The sequence below is a fragment of the Pocillopora damicornis genome, chromosome 2, assembly GCF_964200805.1.
Source record: "Pocillopora damicornis chromosome 2, jaPocDami1.2, whole genome shotgun sequence".
Taxonomy (NCBI): Eukaryota; Metazoa; Cnidaria; class Anthozoa; order Scleractinia; family Pocilloporidae; genus Pocillopora; species Pocillopora damicornis.
Window position 1 is genome coordinate 16,462,802 of NC_142671.1, and position 23,934 is coordinate 16,486,735.

At 37.1% G+C, this 23,934-nt stretch overlaps 3 protein-coding genes across 9 annotated transcripts; 1 reads left to right on the top strand and 2 right to left on the bottom strand.

The window, feature by feature from the left end:
• Positions 1-678: 678 nt before the first annotated feature.
• LOC113676420 (E3 ubiquitin-protein ligase MYLIP) lies at positions 679-5,006 on the bottom strand. Its single transcript, XM_027193072.2, has 4 exons — positions 4,839-5,006; positions 4,532-4,728; positions 3,926-4,306; positions 679-2,338 (listed from the first exon to the last, which is right to left on the bottom strand). Exons 1-4 carry the CDS (start codon positions 4,923-4,925, stop codon positions 1,591-1,593), a joined length of 1,413 nt encoding a protein of 470 aa, XP_027048873.2. The 5' UTR covers positions 4,926-5,006; the 3' UTR covers positions 679-1,590.
• A 961-nt stretch (positions 5,007-5,967) lies between these two features.
• LOC113676385 (neuromedin-U receptor 2) lies at positions 5,968-15,329 on the bottom strand. 2 transcript variants are annotated; one of them, XM_027193040.2, is made up of 4 exons: positions 13,079-13,180; positions 12,822-12,909; positions 7,756-7,955; positions 5,968-7,564 (listed from the first exon to the last, which is right to left on the bottom strand). In XM_027193040.2, the coding sequence occupies exons 3-4, from the start codon at positions 7,943-7,945 to the stop codon at positions 6,762-6,764; spliced, it is 993 nt and encodes a 330-aa protein (XP_027048841.2). In that variant the 5' UTR covers positions 7,946-7,955; positions 12,822-12,909; positions 13,079-13,180; the 3' UTR covers positions 5,968-6,761. The 2 variants fall into 2 exon arrangements, with proteins under 2 accessions (XP_027048841.2, XP_089052982.1); XM_089196856.1 differs by lacking the exons at positions 12,822-12,909; positions 13,079-13,180 and adding an exon at positions 15,099-15,329.
• LOC113676384 (neuropeptide receptor 22) lies at positions 8,830-23,622 on the top strand. Of its 6 annotated transcripts, XM_089196851.1 has the most exons (4): positions 18,537-18,624; positions 18,755-18,885; positions 20,983-21,257; positions 22,194-23,622. In XM_089196851.1, the coding sequence occupies exons 3-4, from the start codon at positions 20,993-20,995 to the stop codon at positions 23,048-23,050; spliced, it is 1,122 nt and encodes a 373-aa protein (XP_089052977.1). In that variant the 5' UTR covers positions 18,537-18,624; positions 18,755-18,885; positions 20,983-20,992; the 3' UTR covers positions 23,051-23,622. The 6 variants fall into 6 exon arrangements, with proteins under 6 accessions (XP_089052979.1, XP_089052978.1, XP_089052980.1 ...); XM_089196853.1 differs by lacking the exons at positions 18,537-18,624; positions 18,755-18,885 and adding an exon at positions 8,830-8,997; XM_089196852.1 differs by lacking the exons at positions 18,537-18,624; positions 18,755-18,885 and adding an exon at positions 10,254-10,401.
• The last annotated feature ends 312 nt before the right edge of the window (positions 23,623-23,934 follow it).

The following is a 23,934-nucleotide window of genomic DNA, read 5'->3' on the forward strand; positions in this document are numbered from 1 at the left end:
GCACACATCTAAATTCCAGATAACTTTAAGCAAAGAAGAATAAATTGCAAAAAATTGAAAAAAGGAGGAACCGTACCTATAAGTTTAAACGCAGATCTGAGTTTCTTCGCGTCTGCGCTTATACACAAGATAAGCTAATCATACTCACATTTTGATAGGTTCTTGAATTTGTGTTCCCTGCTCATTCAGTCAAGAAACTATGATGCCGAATAGATTAAACAGATAATAATATAAAATTACATTAATTCCCTTGCTTAAAATGAACATTATCAGCCGTCTTGGTCATCAGAATTTGGACAGGGTTCCCACTGTACATATCTTGACTAAATGTATAAAATTTCAGGTATGTTCACGTTCTAAGCACTTGGTTCATCAAGGAACTGCCTTCCTGTCCGATCTTTTGCAAAGACTTTGCTAGGTGTCAGCCTAATACAGCTATTCACAAACAATTTTGATCTAATCTGAAATTAGGTGTGTATAAAAACGTATCTACATGTATCCATACTTTGACAAGAGGGTGGGATTCATTACCTCTAACAAAACTGTGCCCTAGTTAGACTTCCCCACTAACTCATGAAGATGAAGTTTTAAGCTAAAAAAAAATTTTAATGCAAATCAATCCCACATCTGCTCCAAGGAATCCCAAAGCAAAACATAGTAAATACAAAAAAATAATAATAAAGAGTTGAAATATCTATTTATTTTAATTTAGTCAAAAAACTAACATCAATGCTCCTTTGCATCACAATACTCCAATCAACTGATGCAATAATTTTCCACAGGAAAAACCTCTAACACTTCTCTGCAAAAATTCATTTGTATAGAAGCTACAATTCTATGTCACACAACTCCAATATCTTCCTTTAAGTTAATACATAATTGTTATTAGAGCTTTAAGATACATCTTAAAAACTTCAGCAGTTTGAAAACTTTTGCCAACTTTAAATATCTAGGTTTAAGTACACAATACTAGTTACAACAAAATATTTAGTAATGGCTGGATCATGAACTTCTGAATACCACAAATAAATATCTCCTATTTTGACAAAGATCATAATATAATCTACCGAATGAGATAATAGTTACATGTAATTTCCTTACTATAATTTTTTTCAATTTTTAAAAATTATTGGATGAACACATTCCAACACTGTACAAGTGTGTCAATCTAAAAAAGTAACTTCCTAGATGCACTAGCTCAGATTTACAGTCTCATGAATAAATCAAGTACTATCATATTTTATGTGATCACAAAGAAAAAAGAAATAACAATGACAACTTTCTATCACAGATAACTGGTCTTTATGTGATATTGACATGCTGTGCTATGCCACTGGATAACCATTATAGTCAATATTATCGTTTAACATTATGTAGTAGACAATTTCAATCAATCTTGAAGTCCCACAAATGTTTAAAACAGCTGGTGTGAATAACTATTATTCTTAAATCTTACAACAGTCTGTAAATTACAAAATGCAGATCATCATTTAAGCATAACCTTGTTCAGATATGGTTGATCAATAAGGCAACTAACATGTATCCACCAAAAACTAACAGTTAACTCAAGTCGATGATGAACAACCAAACTCAAGATGAATTATAGCCATCATCATCATCATTTTCACCAGGTTGTTCAGGGAACTGAACATGAATTCTCTGAACAAAGGTAATGAATGTCTTGCACATTGGGCAGTAAGGAAGATGGCATGAACATTTCTCACATGCACAAACATGTCCACATGGGGAAAATGCAGTGTTGATTTCAGAGTCCATGCAAATCTGGCAAGTCCAATCATCACACTCTGAATCATTGGAGAAATAAACCCTTTGCCAGCTGGTAACAACAGTATTACACACAGGGCAGGCTGATTCAGCCTTTGCACAATCACTACAGTAAACAAGGTGCCCACATGGTGTGAAGAGAGCATTAGCTTCTTCAGAGGTACAATTGGAGCACTTTGAAACCCAGTTGTGTCTGAACACAGAGTCACTGTCTTCATGAACTTTTTCATAGTGAAGATCGTATGCCTGACGCCTTGTATGTTTCACATCCAAGTGAAAAAGCTCACCTGGTGGCATCTTGGTGAACCACTTGGCTGGCAGAGCCCAACATGGAGTGGAAAGCAAATAATGGTTGAGAACTGACTGTCGAACTTTACTAGAGTAGAAGAATAGTTGGTGCTCCATGGCAGCCTTATGCATTGCTTTTGCAGCATCGCTGCTGGATAAGAAGAAGTGGATGAAGTTCAACTTGCTGTTTTCAGACACTTTCTTCAACACAACAATCAGTCGCTCTTCAGACACATTCATCTTCATTATGCTTTCAAAACCAATGCTGCAATTAAGTTCAAAGATCTAAAGTCAACACAAACTACAAAATTGGATAAATACAGTTGCATTACCCTTCATTCACCATTCAAAAGTGGAGTTAGCAAATAACAGTTAAATGTACTCCTTCATAAGCAGGTTCCTGATTGGGTTACTCTATTCCATTTGTTGAATGCATTTAAAAAAACCCTAGACTTAGGGGCAAGAACTACTGAGAAACTATAGAAAAGCAGGACAAGCCAAGTGCATTGGATAGAGAAATGCTACTCAGGGGAGCCACTGAACATTTTGGAAACCACTTGATTCAATCTATCAAAACTCTGCTGATGATCAATACAGGATCCACACAGTGAGGAAAAAGAGGAGGCCCTGATACTTGTAATTGTAGAAAGCAATTTTTCTTCATTTCCCAACCAAAGGTAAAGTTTCTCAGTGCCTCAGCTCTCTTTATGATTAATAACAACCACCCTCCCTCCCCCCCAATAAGTGGCACTGATCATCTGATTGTGGCTAAAATATATTCACAGAGCTGTCAATAATAGCAGTTAGCCCATCATGGTTGCCCCCTGGTCTGTCGTATTTAGTGGCTACTCTCACTTCCTTTGTCAACATAATTACTCATGAAAAATTGCACAATTATTGAAATACAGTTAAAGAAATTTGTACAGCAGCTGTTTGTCAATTTTAAGAGAGGTCACTAGATAATTTTCCAGTAACTGCATTGGATGTGTGAATCAAACCCATGTTGAGAATTTGCCTAAAGGTTCATGCCAACTGTATGGTATGTATGCAGGGACACTGAAACTGAATAGTTCCTAATCTTACTTGTATTCTGAGGAAGCAACACTGAGCCCACAATAACCTAATAACCTTCTACTTTTAATTTGCCTTCTATTTTCAAATTTACTGACAGCCCTGGGTTACCAGCGAGTTTTTAAAAGGATGCATATTTTCTGATGATCAAAAGGTAGCATTACATCTCCTCTCCCTTAGCCAATGAGCTCAAAATTTAGATTTTTTTAATTACCACATATTCACCCTGGCTACCAAATAAAAGCATACACACAGGCTTACTAACCCTACAAAAACAATGAAGCTAACAAAAAACTCTTGATGTTTTAAAAGAAAAGACTTTGTCATACCATGATTGGTAATAATAAGATACCCTCCCAAAAGTCTTCCTGAAATCTACACCCCTCAAGATTACCATCAGAAAGTAGATAAAGCTTCAAACAAAAGGTAAGATGAGCATCAAATCCGATGACAAAAGATTATTTTACGTGATTTTAACAAAACAAAGCTATCACACAAGCGCAAAAATTTGTTTGATTCAAAAAAACAAAGGTCCCTGCAACCTCACTGTCATTCCTATCTAAACAAATTTTTTTGATAAAAGATTGGAAAATGTGTTTTTACATTTCATTTTCGGTTTCTAATCCATTGCTTTTGTTAAAAGCTTAAAATGTTGGTAAATAAGTAGCCAGAGAAGTTGGCCCTGCGGGACCAAATACGACATTAAAACAATTAAAAGTTGACCCAATGTAACAAAAGCTGAAAGTTATTGATAAAAAAAACATTTCAATCAGCCCCTTACCTTTGCTTGAGCTTTCCATGGGTTCTTCTCTCGTACACTTTCAATCCACTGCTTCCAACTGCCACCATGACTTTTTGCTTGCCTGTTTTGGCCTTGAAATTTTCTGCATCGTAAAGCTCTTCCTTGGACATAACATTGAGAAATGAATCTCTTGCAACTGACGAAGGCATCCCTTGTAGCTTTTGATGTGCCTCAGCTATTTTTGCGTCCATGTCTTCTCGGCCCCAAGGTGAAAGAAACTGTGGGTAGATTCTAGGCATGTTTGAGTAATCTCCATACTCAACCTGGGCCATGAGAGCACAAAGCTGAACAGCGTTATCTTGTGTCAAATTGAATTTTCCGTCGGCCATTTGCTTCTTGAGACAGAGGTAAAACTGTTGTCTAAAAGCCACAAAATTGTATTCTCAGTTGAAAAATTTGTCACTTGATCATTCATCAAAGTGAAAAAACGACAGGATCAAAAACATTTTGAAATAATGGTCGTCCGTGCAATGCAGTGACAAGCTGTCGCGGACCTCTCTACATAAACCCAGCATATTAAGTTTCAAAACGAACAAAACGTGCAGTGATTCAAACTTGCACAAAACGAAAACTAAATTAGCTCACCTCGTTTCCTCCTGTTGAAGTTCTTGTGGTGCTACGTAAAATTTAACCTCAAGGCGGAGCCGATGAGGTTTTCCAGGTAAATGAGGGCGAAGTTGAGTTGACACTGGATTTCTCAGATTTAACCAGACTCCGATATCATTCACAGTGTGTCGAAGACCAAAATAATTTTTCTCTTTTATTCCTAGCTGCTCACAGACCTGAGAAATACGGTAACAAGAGTCATTGAATGATAAAATTATCTCATCTTTCAGGAGAAAATTTGACGTTAAACTACATTTGCAAGTTCAGCGTTTCTCGTGCTTCTTACCTTGTCTAATGCTTCTTGTCCCAGTTTGTCGCCTGTCAGAACGAAATCGTGTGCCTTTCCGTCGGGCTCTAGGATGGTAAACTTCATATTTCCGTTAGAAAACAGACGAAATCCCGCCGGTGTGAAAAAAGAAACGAATGAACGACAACGAGTACATTTTCCAAATGCAGTTAGGCCGGTATTTCCAGCTCGCTTGCAAAAAATTTTTTCCTTGTACACAACAAAAACATGTTTCACGGCGGTTTCGGCTGGCTCAGCCAATCAGAGCGTATAAAATCAGAAGGCAGGTTACCAAGCAGCAAAACTTGCTAGACCGGATACCGTCCTGGACGTGACCTGACGTTAAACCGGAAATCAGATTAGTTGGCTTATGTAACACAACCTCTGATGTTTGTACAGGACGGAACGGTGGAAGAAAACTATATCTACCACGCTGAATCAAATCAGTTAAGTTTTCTATAATTTTAAGTACTCGAAGAAAAGCATTCAAGTTCCAAAGATTTCATTTTAAAGTAGCAGTGGGTTTAAAATTAACAAGAAAATGTAACAGCCATTTTTCACGATCATATCTGGTGAAGTAGAAATAGATACAGTAATCAAAAACCCTACTAAAAGCGGTCCTTAAAAAATTGCTAATTTTGGAATGAATGAGGAATTATTTTTTTTCCACGTGCACCGGAAATCGTTTGGCTTCACGCAAATGTGGCCTGACTACGCAAATTTGCATTTCAAATGCCTTAGCAATCAGAAGAAACCCAGATGTAGGGGAATTAATAGAACTCATAAATTTCTCGGTAAAATCCTGATTTCCTGTTAGGAAAGCGCAATAAGACGAAAGGTTTTCTGTTTAACCAAGAACACGAAATTTGGCTTGGAGCTGTGCTTTTTGAGTCAATCATTTACCGCCTAATACAGGTTCGACTGTAATTTGAAAGTTCATACTCAATTCGACCTTTGAAAGATAAATTTTGCAATTCCTACAACGGCACGCATTGGATACGTTATATCAAGGGAACCATCCTCTCTTGATTGTACTAAAACTGTAATCTTGCCATTTTAGAGATCCCTTTAGCCCTTATACACTCCTACACAATGAAATTAGCTGACACGTAAGAAGGAAAATCTCGTTCAAATACATACCTTAAGTTTAATTTGAGCTTTCACAGTGTGATCCTTGCCTCGTTTACATATACTTACAATATTAATAGTAATGTACAAAGCTCACTTTGCATGCTGCCAGGCATTTAATTATCCTAATCATCGCTATTATTCATTGCGACTGACTAAAACATGGTCAGACCACGCTGGCCAGATCAGCTTTTTCACTAAGATATTTTCGCTGATTTAACAAAAATGTGTGGTCCATGATCTCTTATTTCTTATTATTCCGAGATTGTATTCAGAGTCCTATCAGATTAAGTGCCAAAAACTAAACTAACAAAAGGAGTTCAATTCGGTGTACTCATGCCCAAAAAGTCAATTTGCAGTTGCGACCAATTATTAGCGCTTTTGTTTTAAATTATTTACTGGTAATACTTGCTACCAAAGGTTACACCAGTCCATATATTTTACGTATGATACATTATTGTTTTATCATATTGTCATAAATTACCATTCAACTCGCTTTATTTAGAGGCAGAATTACTGCGTCTTTATTCGGTCTGGGACAAGAAAAAAGAAAAAATTGTAAAAAAATTTCTTTCCTCTATTTCTATAGTGTGGAACCTCAATAGAGCATTGATTTGTCATTTATATCCTTGCTGATAGCCAGTCCAGATGAAAAGGAAAATATCTTTATGAGATTACGTTGTAGGTACTGAGGCCCACGAAAGAGAGAAGCAATCCTGGGATAAGGGAACATAAGTTGTCTCTTGTCTGAGCCCAAGATCTCTTCCTCTCCTCATATGCCTCACACGGGGGGAGCTAGGACGTTATATCTTTATCTTTTTCTGCTTGCTCCAAGTGGAGAGTGGTGCCATGGTCCGTTTCTGGAGATATTTCGTTACCTCGGTGGCATCCAAGAAGTCTTTTGAACTCTTTTCTGTAATCTTTGTTAGTAAGGCAGTATATCATAGGATTCATGCAGGAATTAAAAAACACCAGAACATTGAACATCTTATGCAAAGGGCTTTTAACTTCTGTAATACCAAAAGAGCTTAGAATGTAATTGGTCTGCGAAGGAAAGCCGCACACTGTCAAGGCTGCTGCAGTTACAGCGCACATGCGCAGTAACAATCTCTGTCGCCTTCGTTTGTTGACACTCTCAGCACTTTCTCCAGGATATGATGGAAGATTACGCATGATATGGGCAAATGTGAACCATGTTGCCAAACAGGGAAAATAAAATGCCATAAAACTGTAAGCGATGACAAACACTCGAGTACCGTCAATACCGTATGGAGCTTTATCAGTGACACACTTGCTACCATGTAAGCTCGTTTCGAACAACTTATTCATGGACAGAATACACGTGATCATAAACGTGATGGCAACATACAGAATGGTACGCCTTCTTTTAAATTGATACCTGTATTTGAATGGTCTTAACACGCAGTACCATCGTTCAATGGCGAGACAGGCCACGAGAAGAATGGAAACTTTTCCCAATGCAAACAGGATATATCTGTTGGCGAGCAAACGGCAAAAAATCTCACCGCGTAATCCAAGAGGGACTGGGTATTCAGACGTGGGAATGGCATATCCGGGAGTGGCTAAGAGAAAGACTCCTGAAGGAGAAAAAACAGCGCATTATCTTCTAGTCAAAATATACTAAAGTACTTTGATTGTGGGCTTACAGCCGTAAATCCAAAACTAAAGTGATAACAAAGAGTAATTTAAAAAACTGAGGTAAATGTTGCAATGGAGATTGTTTAGAGAACCATAACCGCAAAACACAAGAGAATTGCCATAAACTCACCAGTTAGCATATCAGTAATGGCCAAACTAAACAGTAGAATATTATGAGGCCTTTTTAGCATGGAAGGTTTCCTCGCAATTACAATGGCAAACAATAAGTTTAATACAAAGGAAACAACAGCGATCACCCAAAATGTTATGCAGAGGGCGTGATCCATGCTTTTTAGATACTGCGACGTGGAGTTTTCCATATTCTGTCAGCTAAGAGAGAAAAAAGGTAGTGAACAAACGATATGTATTTTTAAATCACTGAACATGACACTGTTTGTGACGTTCATCATGACTTCTACACTCTTCTCAAGTAGTGAGACAAGGTCCGTTTGGAGCGCTTCTCGATTGAACGTTCCAAAGGAACCTTCGAAATTAAAATCATCCCTGATTGTACACGGCTGATAATATTCCGCAGTTGCTTTAGGCTTGTCTCCTTGAACTTGAGGTAAAAGAAGAAAAAGTTGAAAATATATAATCTGTTATGGTAGGGAAAAATAAGAATATTCTAATTAACTAAAAGCTAAATTTACCAAAAACGATTCTAAATTTGAATTCATATGTCAATTGTAAAGAAAATATGTCTTTTCCAGATTCACTTTCATTGATTTTGTTCAAATTTCTCGACTGTTAGCTGGGGAGGTTATAGTCCTTTCTCTTTCTCCTTTTTATTTGCCGGCTGGGAGGTCCGTATGGTGAAAAACTGACCGAGGCCTTGAAAATACGGCCTCGGGCAGCATTTTCAAGACCGAGGTCACAGTTTTTCACCATACGGTCCGACCCTTAGCCGGTAAATAACATATTTATTTTTTTTAAACTTGACGAGATTCTTTCCGAAAGAACCCGAATGATTTAGGGCTGTAAATACGGCAAGATCTTCCATAACCTGAACAGTTTTTGAGCGAGTTACTGGTTAAAATAGAGTGATGCAAATTAAAGAGAGATGCCTCAGCGAAACATTTTCATTTCCGCAACGATAAAGGTGATTTAAAAGGCTTCTTAACAAACTTTGAAACATTATTTTTACAAGTATCTGTCACAATCTGACACCTGTCAATTAGAGAGCGCGTAAGAAAAAAAAAAGAGCGAGAAGATTTGAAAAACAACGGAACTAGTTTGGCAAGGACTGTCACGACAATGTTTTCTTCAAAAACAGTCAATGATCTAACGGAAAGTATTATTCACTCTGATTGACGATTCATTCATGTTCGAAGATTTACCTCCGTTCATTAAGGAAACGGCGAGGAAAGTAATTGTGAGTAAATTCAAATTTTTTAATTTGAAGTTGTGAGAGTTTGCGCGTTTGTTTGCTGCAATGGCGTGCGTAAATCTGGTCTTCCGTCCACAAAAACTAAATTCGAATGGCACACTCCAACGAGACACAAGGGAATTTAATGCAGCCTTTTCTCAATAAATTCCTTCAGTTTATGTTGTGCAATTTACGGTACAAATGTCCAAATTGAACGGACTTGGAAGACTCACCTGGAGCGTATATTTGTTGTAGAACTGAAATTAAAACTTCTCTCGCTCTTTCACTACGAACAAATTGTTTGAGAAAATTCAGATATTAAATGAATGACAGTTCCATCGTTCAGTTAACTGTAACCAAATACCTCACGTTTTAACTTTCTAGGTATTTTTTGTGAACGAATAAAATTAATTGCAGACGGTTTATAGGCCGCTTGTCAACCAACGTAATGACGCTATTGCTTAAACAAATTCATACTGAAACCAATATATTTTCAGTCAACCAAAGCGATTTGAGAGTGAGAAAAGAGAGGATTCATAAGTTATTTATCGGCTTGAGGTAGTGGCCGACGTGTTTGCTTAAAAATACCGCCCAGCCGGAAAAACGAGATACATTTATGAAAAATGGTAACGAAAGTTGGGATGTACTCGGCGACTCAGGAAAGCGTTACCGTGGCCCGTGGGCAGAGATAGGAAAATATTGACCGGGTAAAGAACCAATCAGATTGTAGGATTTGTTACCGTGCCCTCAAAAAAAAAAAATCAGTTTATTGAAATGGAATATACAATTTTACTATCTGCGTGCTTATTACGCGCAAACCTGAAGCCACATAGTAGAGTGCCGTTAATTATATATATGTTATTTGCCGGCTGGGAGGTCCGTATGGTGAAAAACTGTGACCTCGGTCACAGTTTTTCACCATACAGACCGACCCTTAGCCGGTAAATAACATATTTATTGTTTTTAAACTTGACGAAATTCTTTCCGAAAGAACCCGAATGATTTATGGCCGTAAATACGGCAAGATCTTCCATAAACTGAACAATTTTTGAGTGAGTAAATGGTAGTTAAAATAGAGGTGATGCAAATTCAAGAGAGATGCCTCAGCGAAACATTTTCATTTCCGTAACGATAAAGATGATTTAAAAGGCTTCCAAACAAACTTTGAAACATTATTTTTACAAGTATCTGTCGCAATCTGACACCTGTCAATTAGAGAGCGCGCAAGAAAAAAAAAAGCGTAGGAACATTTGAAAATCAACAGAACTAGTTTGGCAAGGAATGTCACGACAATGTTTTCTTCAAAATCAGTTAATGATCTAACGGAAAGTATTATTCACTCTCATCGACCATTCATTCATGTACGAAGATTTACCTCTGTTCATTAAGTAAACGGCGAGGAAAGTAATTGTGAGTAAATTCAATTTTTTTATTTTGAAGTTGTGAGAGTTTGCTCGTTTGTTTGCTGTAATGGCGTGTTTAACTCTGATCTTTCCTTCACAAAAACTAAATTCGAACGGCACACTCCAACGAGATACAAGGGAATGTAATGCGGCCTTTTCTCAAAAAATTCCTTCAATTTCTGTTGTGCAATTTAAGGTACAAATGTCCAAATTGAACGGAATTGGAAAGACTCACCAGGAGCGTATATTTGTTGTAGAACTTAAATAAAACTTCGCTCGCTCTTTCACTATGAACAAATTGCTCGAGAAAATTCAGATATTAAATGAATGAAAGTTCCATCGTTCAGTTTAACTGTAACCAAATACCTCACGTTTCAACTTTCTGGGTACTTTTTGTGAACGATTAAAATTAATTGCAGATGGTTTTTAGGCCGCTTGTCAACCAACGTAATGACACTATTGTTTATACAAATTCATTCTGAAACCAATATTTTTCTGTCAATCAAAGTGATTTGATAGAGAGAAAAGAGAGGATTCATAAGTTATTTATCGGCTTGAGGTAGTGACCGACGTGTTTGCTTAAAAATACTGCCCAGCCGGAAAACGAGGTATGTTTATGAAAAATGACAACGAAAGTTGGGATGTACTTGGCGACTCACGAAAGCGTTACCGTGGCCCGTGGGCAGAGATAGGAAAATACTGACCGGGTAAAGAACCAATCAGATTGCAAGATTCGTTACCGTGCCCTCTAAAAAAACAATAAAAACTTTAATTACATCCCCAACATGATCACTTTTTTGAGCCAAAAGGGGATGTGACCAGCGTAAAAACTATTCTTTTTCAAGTGTTTATTAATCATACTAGATTTGAGCGGTTAACTTGCTGTTTTATCGAGAGAAAGCGGACAAGGCTAGATTTCTAATAGCACCTCTGGTCACAAAAATGATAAGAATTTCAGAAACAGATTGGAAAAATAATTATTCGCTATGAAAATTTTGTGGCTCAGGCAACTTTCTTTTACTGCATTTTGCAGCCTTTGACTGATAGGTGTGAAACACCAGTCGTGCGAATGCGATAACACATTTCAGCTGTGACAACAGAACGTGTCATATGTTGTTGGAATATTTGACATTCAATAACTGAAAGCACGAAAGCAAGAAAGTGGAAATTTTTGACAACCAAAATTATTCTAATTCCTTCAAGACAGCGTACCTCAGTTTTTGGGTATGATGTAGAAAAGAACTGCTAATTATGAAAAATAAATACGTTTCGACTTATGAAAGAGAAATTAGAAAAATAGTGCCACAGACAAAAATATTGATGAAAAGAATGCCAGAAAGAATTCGAGATCAAGTTCATAGGAAATCTAATAGATGAAAATATGTATCAAAAGTGTAATTAAGCCTTCGTGACATTAGTAGAACATTAATTTAAATATTGTTGTAGTTTTAGGATTTCCAATATTATTGTAGCGTTTTAAATATTCCCTTTATTACCTAGGTATCAAAATAAGAAAAAAAAACTGTCGACACCGGATTAAAGGTGGAAGGTGCGTCAGTAAAATAAAATTTCAAAGAGCGATTATGGTTTATGATCTAGTTTTTTCATTGTTGTACACTAACATTTGTTTAAAAAAAAGGGGGAAAAATACGAAATGACCAAAATTCAACTTATATCAGTAGTAGAGACCGAACCGAAACTCAGACGATTGCGCGAAAAGGTTATGACTAGAAATATTCTTGTTAATAGGGTTTGTCGGGAGATCATTCAATCTATGGTACTAAATGGCCAGTCCAATTCGAACTCTGTTGTACGCCTAAACTGTTGAAGTTCACAAACTCAAATTATTTCTCGTGTTAAAATCTAAACTGATGAAAAAAATGCAAAAAAAAACCGAACAAACAAACGAAACACTGCTAAAAAACTTTAAATTGTAAACTTAAGTCACTCCCTGTTGTTGCTGCCGTAATTGACTTTCTCTTTCTTGGCCAACACTGCTAATGTTTCGTTATTTCAAACTTAGTTCGTTATCCTATGTATAACGCCATAATGCTTTCTGCTAAATAGATGTATACACAAAGAGTTTTCATCCGTGATTCAGAATAATACCGCTGAGGAAATTAAAAACACTTCACGTGCATCTATACGATTGACAGGCAAAATGCTATTTGTCAGAAAAGAAAAAAACATTAGGCAGCTAAAGGAAATTAAGTCGCTACATCCGTCTAGATCAGGATCAAACCGTATTGAAAAGCCATTTATCATTAATTACAGGAATATCATAATAACAGAAATTAAACTCATTAGTTTAAGAATTCGGCAAAACACGACAGCCCTCTAAACGAAATGAAAAATTATTTAAACCCATTGTAACCACTTCTAAGAGGTAAATCAGAGTATACATCAATATTAAGGTTGCTAGCTCACCTTTGAGATATCTCGCCGAACGTTTTCAAGGTTGTTCAACTGAAATACGTGTCAAACTTTGCTTCAACCATAACCAATCTCGTTTTTTCTTATATAGTTTTTCCGATTTTGTTGTCTCTGTATCTTACCAAGCGAATAGTCTATACGCGTTTTTCCTCGTTGTGACGCGATAATTGCCAGGTGCTCGCCTACATGAAAACTAAACTGATGCAAATCGATCATCAATATACTCCTGTTTTGCGTGACTTTTTTTTTACAGTGATTGGAGACATCCAGTTACATCAGATCGAAACAGAACCGTATAAATCAGAGAGATTGCCCTAGTTAACATTCACTTTACCTATTTTCTTGGACTTAGCGTAACCCTTGAGACGACAAGTCCTGTTCCAAAATCAAAAGCTAAACAAAAGTTTACAATCACGCATATCTCCTATGTGATATTAATTAAAAGTAATCAATGGTGTAATGCGTCTGTGATAGGGGATTTGAGGGGAAGCTGGTTGATTGGTAGAAATCCTCTGCATTATCTAAGGTTAGTTGTATCTTCATTTTCGCGATTTTTCATAATACCACAGACATTACACGGTTATCATGAATTTTTTTTTCCGTAAAACTGTACATAAACTCTCTTGCTGCTAATAGTGGCCAGTCTGAAAATTCAGCAAGAAAAACTGCAAATATTACCCATAAAAACTGCAGGAAAACGAAAAGTTTCACGCAAAAGTACTTCTGGAGAGAATCCAGTGGGAACATTAATGACAGTATATATCTATATTTTCCATGTTTAGTTCCATTTATGTTTGGCTCTGAGTGAGACAATGATCCGAAAGAGTGGACAATTGCATGGAGTGCTTCGTTGTGAATGACATCTTCAACTTCTAAACGAAAAGAGAAATAATTAAGAAATTTGTGAACTTTGAATGGGTGGGCCACTTTTGCAGAATTCAGCGATTTTGAGCCTTTGAGATATTTCGGTAGGGTTTCGCAATCAAAAAAATTTAATGCAATTATGTCATTCTTTACAGCGCTTGTCAAACTTTAGCATGATACAATACAATGCAATGCCACGTAAAATTCTCTCGAATGATCTCCATTTTAATGGTCACAATTGGTGGTGAATTCAAATAAGCAACACCACAATCAGCCCAGCATGACTGAATGCATCACACATACAATTTGGTCAAAATAAATTTTGATATTTATGTGAAATGAAAGTTTAATTTGTCCCGTGAAACAAAACCACTAGCGATGACAAAAAACAAAATACATAAATCTTAAAGCATACTCTTCGCTTTCGAATCAATTTTCTATCGGTCGTAGTAAGAGAATGTCGTATGTCGTTTGTCGTTGAGCATTGGATGAAGAAGAAAAGTTTCGTATATTACCCTTCAGTAATGCTACTTTCGTACGAAGCAGAAACCAACTGAGAAACAACATAGAAAAAGAAAATGAAAATGAAAAAAAAAAAGTCGAATCGATGTAGCCATCAAATCAACCCTTTCAATTACTAAAAGCACCTAGAGCACCCCTGAAGATTAGGATAGTTAATGACTTTCTCATAAAAAGCAAAAACCAAAAGGTTATTGAAAAATAAAATAAAAATAAAGTTCGGTCTACCTATAACCGTTTATTGGACTCTTTCAATTACTTTACAGCCTTTGTTTCTAAAAACAAAGCGCAAACTAAACTGTGAGGAAGGCTAATGGCTTTTTCATTTCCGAAATTTCTGATTGTTGCATGTGATCAAAGAGAGGAACCATTAAAAATAGATTTTGATCGGTCAGTAGTTACATTAAGCAGGAATTCGACTTTTAAAGATTTGTCTTTGACGTTTACAATGTCGCTTTCATAATGAACATAAATAGGCTTATCTGTCAGTACCGTGTAAATAATGTCTCTCGTTTCCTATTACAAAAGTCAAATTTTGCGAAATATTTTATGATCACCTCCCTATTTTTCTTAATTCGTAAAATTTTTACATTTAATAATCGAAAAAAGAGAGAAAGATCATAAGGAAAAATGGATAGTACACAAGATCTGCATTTAGTGTAACAAATGAACCAGTTATCTCTCATCCCGACCTAACTAATACATGAACAGCAAATTTCTTCTAGTGCAATAACACGTATCTCATGTAGTTATACAGGATTGTTGTCCGTTGCTTTCCCAATCGACATCAACTTTCCGTCGCATTTTTTTTTCGGTTGTTAATGTTTCTTTCTGTATCTTCATTTAGTTTATACTCAAGCAACAGCTCTGACGGAACTTAAACCCTACCTTGCGCCGACTGCGGTACGAATTCTTCGATCTTTGTATCGCAGGAAAATTCTCAAACGTTCAAATCTGAATCAGTTAGAGAACTCAGCTAAAGCTTGACTAATAAAAGTGATGTGAACTGACATAGATATCTTTCGTCCGACTTGCTCTTTGCGATCACCTGTTCGAGGCATACGCAAATATGTTTTCTTTTCTAATACAATAACTGTTATGCTACTCGTTAGAGAGCCACATTGCAGATTTGGTTGTCAAACTGAAGGTGGATGACGTAAAAGTAATTGGCCTGAAATGTAAACCAAACAAGTCATACCTGAAACATTTAAAAACGATCAGGAGAATAGAAAACAACTTTCAATTCTTTTTCTTCTACATTTTTGGTGAGATTTCGTGGGAAAAAAGCGAAGGATTCTGTTAGAAAGTCGTTTACGCTTTAATGCAGAGTAAGTACAGAATAATTATGCAAATTACATGTAAGTGACAAAATACAGATACCGATGAAATACAAAGGATCTACTGAATTTGCACTGTCAAATGAGGAAAATTTCCGTTATTGTCTTCCCTCAGGCTTTGCACAAAAGCTAAATAATCATGTGAAAACACCAATGTCACGACAGAGGGAAATACTCAACAAACATTCTACTCATTTCAAATTTGATATTTTTTATTCCAATTGTAACGCAGTTCGTTTAAATGACATTTTATTCCGCACACCTTGAGCCCTGCATTTGAACATCTTAGAAAAAATTATAATAACTACAATGGGTTGCTAGCACCAAAGACTGACAACCTGCTGGGTGAGAAAATTACACTTTTTCAACTCGACAAAGAGATGATATCAAAACGGTCACATTGATAGCCCTATCTAGACTGATGACCATTAGGCGAGGATGGTAGTGTCGAGGTAGAAATATGTTCTACCAATCGAGACTCTGGATGGGCAAGGCAACCAGGACAACGGCTAGAGCCTTGAATGATTCAGAAATATTTTATGCCCTAGAAACTCATAGCTCAATGCATAATTTTGCTTTCCCCTTCGTGCTACGAAAGGACATAGCCTCACGGCTAAATCCAGCACATTTAGGCAGAAAATGTTTTGTTGCACGAAAAGGTGCAAAATGTATATGATTTGAGGACACTTTTCGGAAGGTTGTTTTTTACGAAAAGCTTGGTAAGTGTTATACAAACTTTAATTTATACTTAATAGTGGTAGAGATGAAAATCCTGGGTGGTTCCAGAATTATAACCCTCCTTAAATTGTTACGGATGATATATCGATAAGGATAAAACACATAATGTTATGATTTTGAACGAACGAATGTAAACCAAAGCTATGATGCGAGCTCTTCCGTCCTTGTTTACTTCTTATTGCAAAACTGGAGCTATCATGGGAACAACGTCGATCGATGACACTGTCTTGCAAGAAAACAAAAACAACTTTTCTCTTTCGATAACATCACCAGGGTATTGTCACATTAAAAAAAATAGCTTCGTTTACAAGCAGTATTCTGTTTCTACATTTTTCTTCTCCATCTACTGCCTAGTATTAACCGTTCAAGAAATCTATCCCATCGCCCAAATAATCGCTACAACGGCTGAGGATGTGTGTCATTTTCCAGTACATAGATGCGAATAATTCAGGTAGCTAATGCTTCTACATTATGAGTTCCATTGGCTTGAAATTTATTGCAGTTTATACTCGGGCCATCTACTTCATTGCGACGAGGACTGTCTTTCCTTACAAACAAAATTCTCCGCTAGATCCACAGTCAGAGCGAAAACATGATGCACGAAAAAAGGGCACTGGTCACCGTTTCCTTGACAACCACAACTGCCTTTTTTTAAAATATTTTGCACGCTCTTTCGCTCGCCTCAGTTATCCGAGGGTCTGGAACGGGCTTCATGCAAGGGCATTATTCTCTAAGTAAAGAATAATTTGATTTCTTATTTTTCGAGAACATTCCCCGGACGTGATTCAGCTGACGTCTGATGTCTTACACAACTCATTTTCTCTTAGTGATATCTTCCTCTAATTGAGAGGAGAGTTAATAATTTAGAGTACATTTCAGCTCCTACCAATTAAGACCAAGTAGGTTAATAAAAATTGCATAAAATATCACAAGTAGACAACGGGAACTCAGAACAAGATCGTGCAAAGTGCCTGAGGCGCGGGAAAAGCTGATTGAACAAACCGCGACTAGTTTTAGTTTTGCACCAAATTGGTTGAGAGCGTATTGCAACTTTTCGACGACCAATCCAATTACAAGTTTATGTGAAGCAATAAGAGTGCATTCCCGCTTTACCTTCGAAACGCAAATAAAAACTTCCCTTAATCTCGGCCATATTCTCTACTTGATTCTTCGAAGCCGCCGGCCACACCATCCTGATTTCATCAGGTGAGATGAAAAGCATGTATCTTTGCAACTAGCGGAAATAGTTTTTTCGCTGTTCTATTAATATGAGGACTGTTTAAAAACAATATTTTTTCTTCCAAAAATTTCTTGAACCCCTTAGGATACAAGGGATAAGGAGAGTCTTTTTTAATGCAAAACAACTTTTTTCACTGATCTGTGGAAGATATTTTCAGGGTCCATAATTTCTTCTGTACTTCCTCGATTCGTGTGAAAATCTTTCTCTAAGTTACCAATTGCGAAGGCAAATGCAGGATTTGAAGAGTGTGTATCGCCCCATAAATCTCTCTCGTGTAAGACAGATGGTCATGATTTCAAATGGGAATAAATGAGGAAGTAAACTGAGGCTCAAAAAGGTAAAAGTTGAAAATTTTGAGCTTAACTCCACGGGAACTTCAAAAAAGCGTCACTCAAAATACAATCTTCATTATTGCAATTCGAACAATCGGTATTCCGCCAAAATACCCATAGCGTTCCACCCCAAAAAAGTCACTTTAAAACAATGTCTTGCGCATTAATAATGATATGCTGGTTACAATGGTCTTCGTACAGCATTTATGTTCTTATTGAAACAAAAGAAGGATTAAACTGATTGAAATCCTCTCAATTCTATTCTAATTCCGGCAAGAATCGTAGTCATTTAAAGGCTTAAAAATTCACCTTTCCTTGTTTTTCCTTCGATAATATAAACGTACGCTCTAAGTGTTCTTAGATGAGTTTTCTATTATTTTGTTTTTTATTTCCTTTTATCAGTTCTTTATTTCGTTCCCTTAAAATTGAATAGTGTCCGTAAGTTTGAAAACAGGATTATTTCCAAGGCAAACATTTTTACAACAGAAGGCCAAAAAGTTATTAATCACCGGAAAAACGCTAACATGATAAAACATAAGTCTTTTTGTTTTGGCTTTTCAGTTCTAATGAATTCGCTGTAAATCTATATAGCAAAGATAACAGCACTCAAGAGTGTCCGCCCGCCCGCCTCTGAAAATAATATCGTGAACAATAATTTGGGTATCATAAGTTTTACGTTGAGCACTGAAGTGCTTCTGATGTACACGTTTGGCAAGAAGTCACGTAAAAGAATAAACGGAGGGGCAAGTTTGAGTACTGAGTTTTAGGTAAGATTATGCCACTTTCGTTTCCAAAAAAATTTGATTACTTACAGTATTGGGTTGGTATTTTGTCGTCCAACTGCTTTGATCAAAACTGTAATGAACTCTCAATATTCCTTGTGGTTTTTCTAAGCAGTCCAAGCACATTAGACATCGATCAAAGTAAGAAACTGAACTGGAACTAACCTCAGTTTACTTCGGTCAGTGCAAAGGTGTTTTTTACATCATCAGAAAACTGAGTTCGTCACTTGATATCGCTCTATAGAGGTCAGTATAAATTTTATTTCAGTTCTTTGTGAAAAAGACTTTGTGTTTGAAAAACCTGTCATATAAATTATGCAACAGCAATTTCTAAGCCTTTACGATGTTGCGGCAAGACAAAATTTGTTAAAGTAGTTTTTTTTTTGTTCTTCTGTTGATTTATGACGGTTTTGTTTTGATCAATGAATGGCAACGGATCTCGTAAAATGGAAATTTGAAAGCGCCCTTATTTCATACGAGTTATTCGAAGGTCATCAAGTTTCGACCCTTAGGCATGAATTTTTTGGGTTTAATCTCTAGCATCAATTTATTGTGCAAGGATCATTCTTCATTTAATTTCTTCTATTTGCGGGACAAACACGCAAAAGCAAAAAAGGAACAAAAAGTGACGATGTTTGTTAACCTTATGTAAAAGTTAAAGATTCAGTTTGGAGCTGTGAAGAGCGAAGTTTGCAATATTTGACCGAAATAATGTGAAATTTTTAGGTCACCATCTGAGTTTGAGTAGATTGCTAAAATTTATTCATGTACTAAAATCTATTTTCCCACGAAAGAAGCGTCGCCGTCGGACTGTACCAGTGTTTTCGACCTGCATTTTTCGCCGGCGTATGGTTCGTGATACAGCATGTACTCCTCGCATGTACTCGTCATCAACACTAATTTCAAAGCATTTTTAAGAGGGCATCTTACACTAATGTTTCCTCATTAATAATTTCGTGATTAACACTGAATTAATTACTGATTAATACTGAATCACCAATTAATCTATAAGAGTCTTTTCCGGCGAAATTTCAAGCAAAAAAAGATGATAAATTGAGAACCTATAAACCTCAACTATATCAGATAACTAATATTGTCAGAGAGGATGGTTGTCTTTCGATTTTAAGTTTCTACTACTTCGTCATAAAAGACAGCGACACCTGAATTTTACATCAAACACTGAAGAGATCATTCTTTTCAAACATTCAATAAACTGCCTCGGAAATATCTATCACTCCTAATAAGATTCTTCCTAAATAAAAAGTACGAAAGTGTTGTTATTTTAAAAGAAATTCTACATCAACATTTCTGCTATAGAAGTGTTTGGTCTATGGCCAAAATGAAATCAATCCTAACCGATAGAAGCGTATTTACATGCGTGTTCGCTTTGTATTCTATTATAACGGCTAATGTCACAGTTTCGAGTGAGGCCTTAAGTTACTGTACTAAGCATGTATTTCCAAGCTTAAGCCGATACATGGCATCATCCGTATCAGGTAGATTTCGAAAAAAGGCACCTCCCTGTTATTATTGTGGAGGTCGTAAACAATTTCGATAGTATCTGACGTTCCCGTAACATCTACATTGCGTTCATTCAGTGCAATTCTGGTTTGATCGCATTAATTTGTGTTATGTTGAACGTAATGTAATGAGAGTCTATAAATTGTGTTTGAGGTAAAAATCTACCTGTACTACCCGGGGAGTCAACGAAAAATAAACACAACCTTGGTGGTAGAATACACATATTTGGAAAGTCGGAACAACACGACACCATAAAAACCATGGGTGTTGACTCATTTTCAAAGATGCCATCTGTCGTATAAGTAAAATTGGGTGCGAAATTTGTTAAAAATTTTTATTAGTTATCAGAAATTTTCTCGAATATAGTGGATGCTCCAAAACGTTTCCTGAATATCCTTTACATGACTACTAAAGCGGATTCACGGATGTTTTCTGAAAGGATTTGCAAATAGGTAATTCTAGCATTGAGAGGAAATTATAGGTTAAAACAAAATGACTGAATTGAAGATATATGGATCCGCCAATGTCAGTGCTAATCAAATATGTCGATGCCTTAGAAATTTTAGGGAAAAATTCTAATCACTGTGAGTGCTACAAAAACAGAAAAAATCGATGAGCTCTCATTACATTACGTTCAACATAACACAAATTAATGCGATCAAACCAGAATTACACTGAATGAACGCAATGTAGATGTTACGGGAACGTCAGATACTATCGAAATTGTTAACTTGAATAGAGGGGCCAAATTTTACGAGTACCGTGTTTTTAAAACTCAAATGCAATAATTTCCTCATAAAACGTGCTGCACTTACTTCACAGACTGCTGAGCATGGCAGAATACAGTGCGTTGGCGACGGACCTGATTGCTAACAAAAGCAGTCCGACACAGCCAAATGTTCTGTCCAACCAACCAAAACCGTCTATTGAAACCAGCCAATCAGAAACTGTACTTGAAGTCACTTTCAGCGTAATCGCTGCCTTAGCTTTCGTGCTTAATTTCATGTTTTGTATTGTGCTGTTGAAGAAACCTTCCCTGATGCGAAAGCCACACAACTTCCTCCTATTTAATTTGGCCATCACAGATTTACTCACAGGTGAGACATCTTTCCTTTTGTCACTTGGTAGGGTCATTATCTAAATGACGTAGGACTGCAATGTATGAATTCCCAGGTGGTACACACTAGATGTTGGCAGTGTTATTTGCAGTTTATGTGAGGAGACCAATGATGTTACCTATAATTAAGGGTGGGAACTTACTTTTTAGGTTATGCGGAAGGTAGACCGTCTGCGTTAATCATTCTGAAGGGGTGAAAGCTCTTTTTTTAAATTTGGTTAGCAGAACATGGCAGGGGACGGTGGGAAAGGGCAAACCTACATTCGCCACAATCTTAGCGGGCACTGCGCACACTCCCAATATTGAGTGAAGAACTCACCTCGTCGACACAAAAGATTTTCAGAGGTCTTTCCCCATTGCAAGTGTGCCTTTAAAAGTTCGCCCCCGCTACGACGCTTCGGCAAAGGACAAATATGATCGGGATTTATTTATTTTAGCATAGTTTTCTGAGACTGAGTTGTTATTTTCACTTAGTGGGGAGGGGAACGGGTCGTGGCAGATGTACTCCGCTGACGACACCAGAACCTCTGGGAAACAATCCCAGGTGAAAGTAGCGAGGACTCTCCTATGCCTGCCGTCGTCGTTGTTGGCAATTTGAACTTTTTTTTTGTCATATGAGTAGTATTGTTTATTCATATTTATCAACGAAGGATCCCCCATAATTGGCTAGGCTGTAATGGTTTCCCTGACTAATAATATCTTTTTGTCTATAATTATTGTATTTTAGTTAAGGGAGGGTAAATAAATAAACAAAAAGAGGGCGAACTTGCAACGTGGCGAAACCTTTAGTTATCGACACAACTCTATGGGCGGAGTTAGTTAGAGTTGTAGAATACATAGATGACAACTACCTGCAACTACCTTACGTGTTGCAATACCAGACACAGCTGAAAAAATGTCGTACTTCTTCCCACAGGACTTACCTTGATTGTAACACCAGGCTACGTGAGTAGACAATCCTTGATTCCGATTTCTCGTGGAATTGGTGGACACATGTTCTGCGCACTATTGGCCAACAGATATCTCCTGTTTACAATCGCCAAGGTATCCATTTTACTCGTCACATGCCTTGCTATGGAACGCTGGTGCTGTGTGCTGAGACCGGTAAAGTATATGATACACTTCAGCCGAAGGCGCCGTATCGTCTATGTAGTGGGATCATGGATACTGAGCTGCGCGCTACAAATTCACAAAATGTTTGAGAAAAGACTTGTCGGAAATAAATGCGAGACGGTCGAAGCTCCATACGGTGAAACAGGTGCGCAGGCGTTAATTGCAATTTACGGCTTTGCAAACTTTATAGTGCCGTGTGTTATAACATGGCTGACTTTTACGCACATTAAATTTCGCTCACCGAACTCTCTTGGTGCTGGGCAGAAGAGCGACGGCAGACGAGTTCGACAGAAAACTGTACTACAGCTATGTGCACTGACAGCTGCAGTCTTCACTCTGAGCTGGCTACCGGCCCAAGTCAGTTACACTTTGTCCCCCTTTGGAATCACGGATGTAACAAGTTCGCTACACAAATGGTGGAATGCAATTGCGTTTCTCAATTCGTGCGTAAATCCTTTGATATACTGGTATTATCATAAAGAATACAGAAACGCATTCTTTAAGCTCTTCTGTGGGTGTAAGGCACTGCAGTTTCAAGCTATTAAACCTCTGCATCGTACCGATTCTGGAAGTCACGATTTGCCGTTAAATCACAAAACAGGTGAATCACCGCCATTGCAAATGGTACCGTCCCCCTACATGGACAAGAATCGAGTGTAGTAGCCTTGCAACGAAGTGTCTTTCCCACGGAAACTTTGATTTGCTTGACCCAGTCGTCTTTCCACGATACATTATCATTGTTCCCTTCTTTCCTTGGTGGAGAAGAGGGCTCAACTGCAAGTTGGCAGTTTCCAGAATCAACTTCAGAGATTTTTCGGTCTAAAAGATAGGGAAATAGCAGTGTAAAAAATTCCATGAGGAAAATGGATCATGTGCACCTCTACCAGTTCTACATCATCAAGAAACAAACGGTACTTTCTTAAAACGTCTCTTTTAGATTTGAACAGTTCAACTTTCGACGTCGCTCATCTGGTCTTTAAGTTGTTGTTTCGGGAATTCGAAGACGTTTCCATGAAGATGTGGTTTCGTTTGTCTGAAAGTTCGAGAAGTTTCCAGATATCAAAAGAAAAAATTCAGTACCTCACGAACCGGAATGTTGTAATACAAGCTTGATTGGATCGGGGCATCAAGTAAAACGGTTTTTTAGAAATCTTGTGCTGCTTCGCTCATTGATTTCTTTTTAATCTTCCGAATTTAATTTTTTAAGGCGATTAAAATAATTATTAAATTAACCATGCTTTTTATAGTTGAGATAATAGTAGTTTTTTTTCCCGGCTTACATTTCAAGCCCACCTTTAGATTCTGTAACATTCGACTACGTTTATTCTTAAAAGCTGAGGTGATGCAAGTCTTTCACCGCCAAATACAGAGCAAATATATTTCGTTTTGTTCGGAGGGGAGGGGTTGACCTCTATCTACTTTGATCACCTCCATTTATTAGGCATCCATTCTCACTCCACCTTAGTTGAAAATTAATTTTGTCATTTATCAATTTTCTCTGATTGGAGAGGGTTTGATTTCTGCCTACATTGTTGACCTCCAGA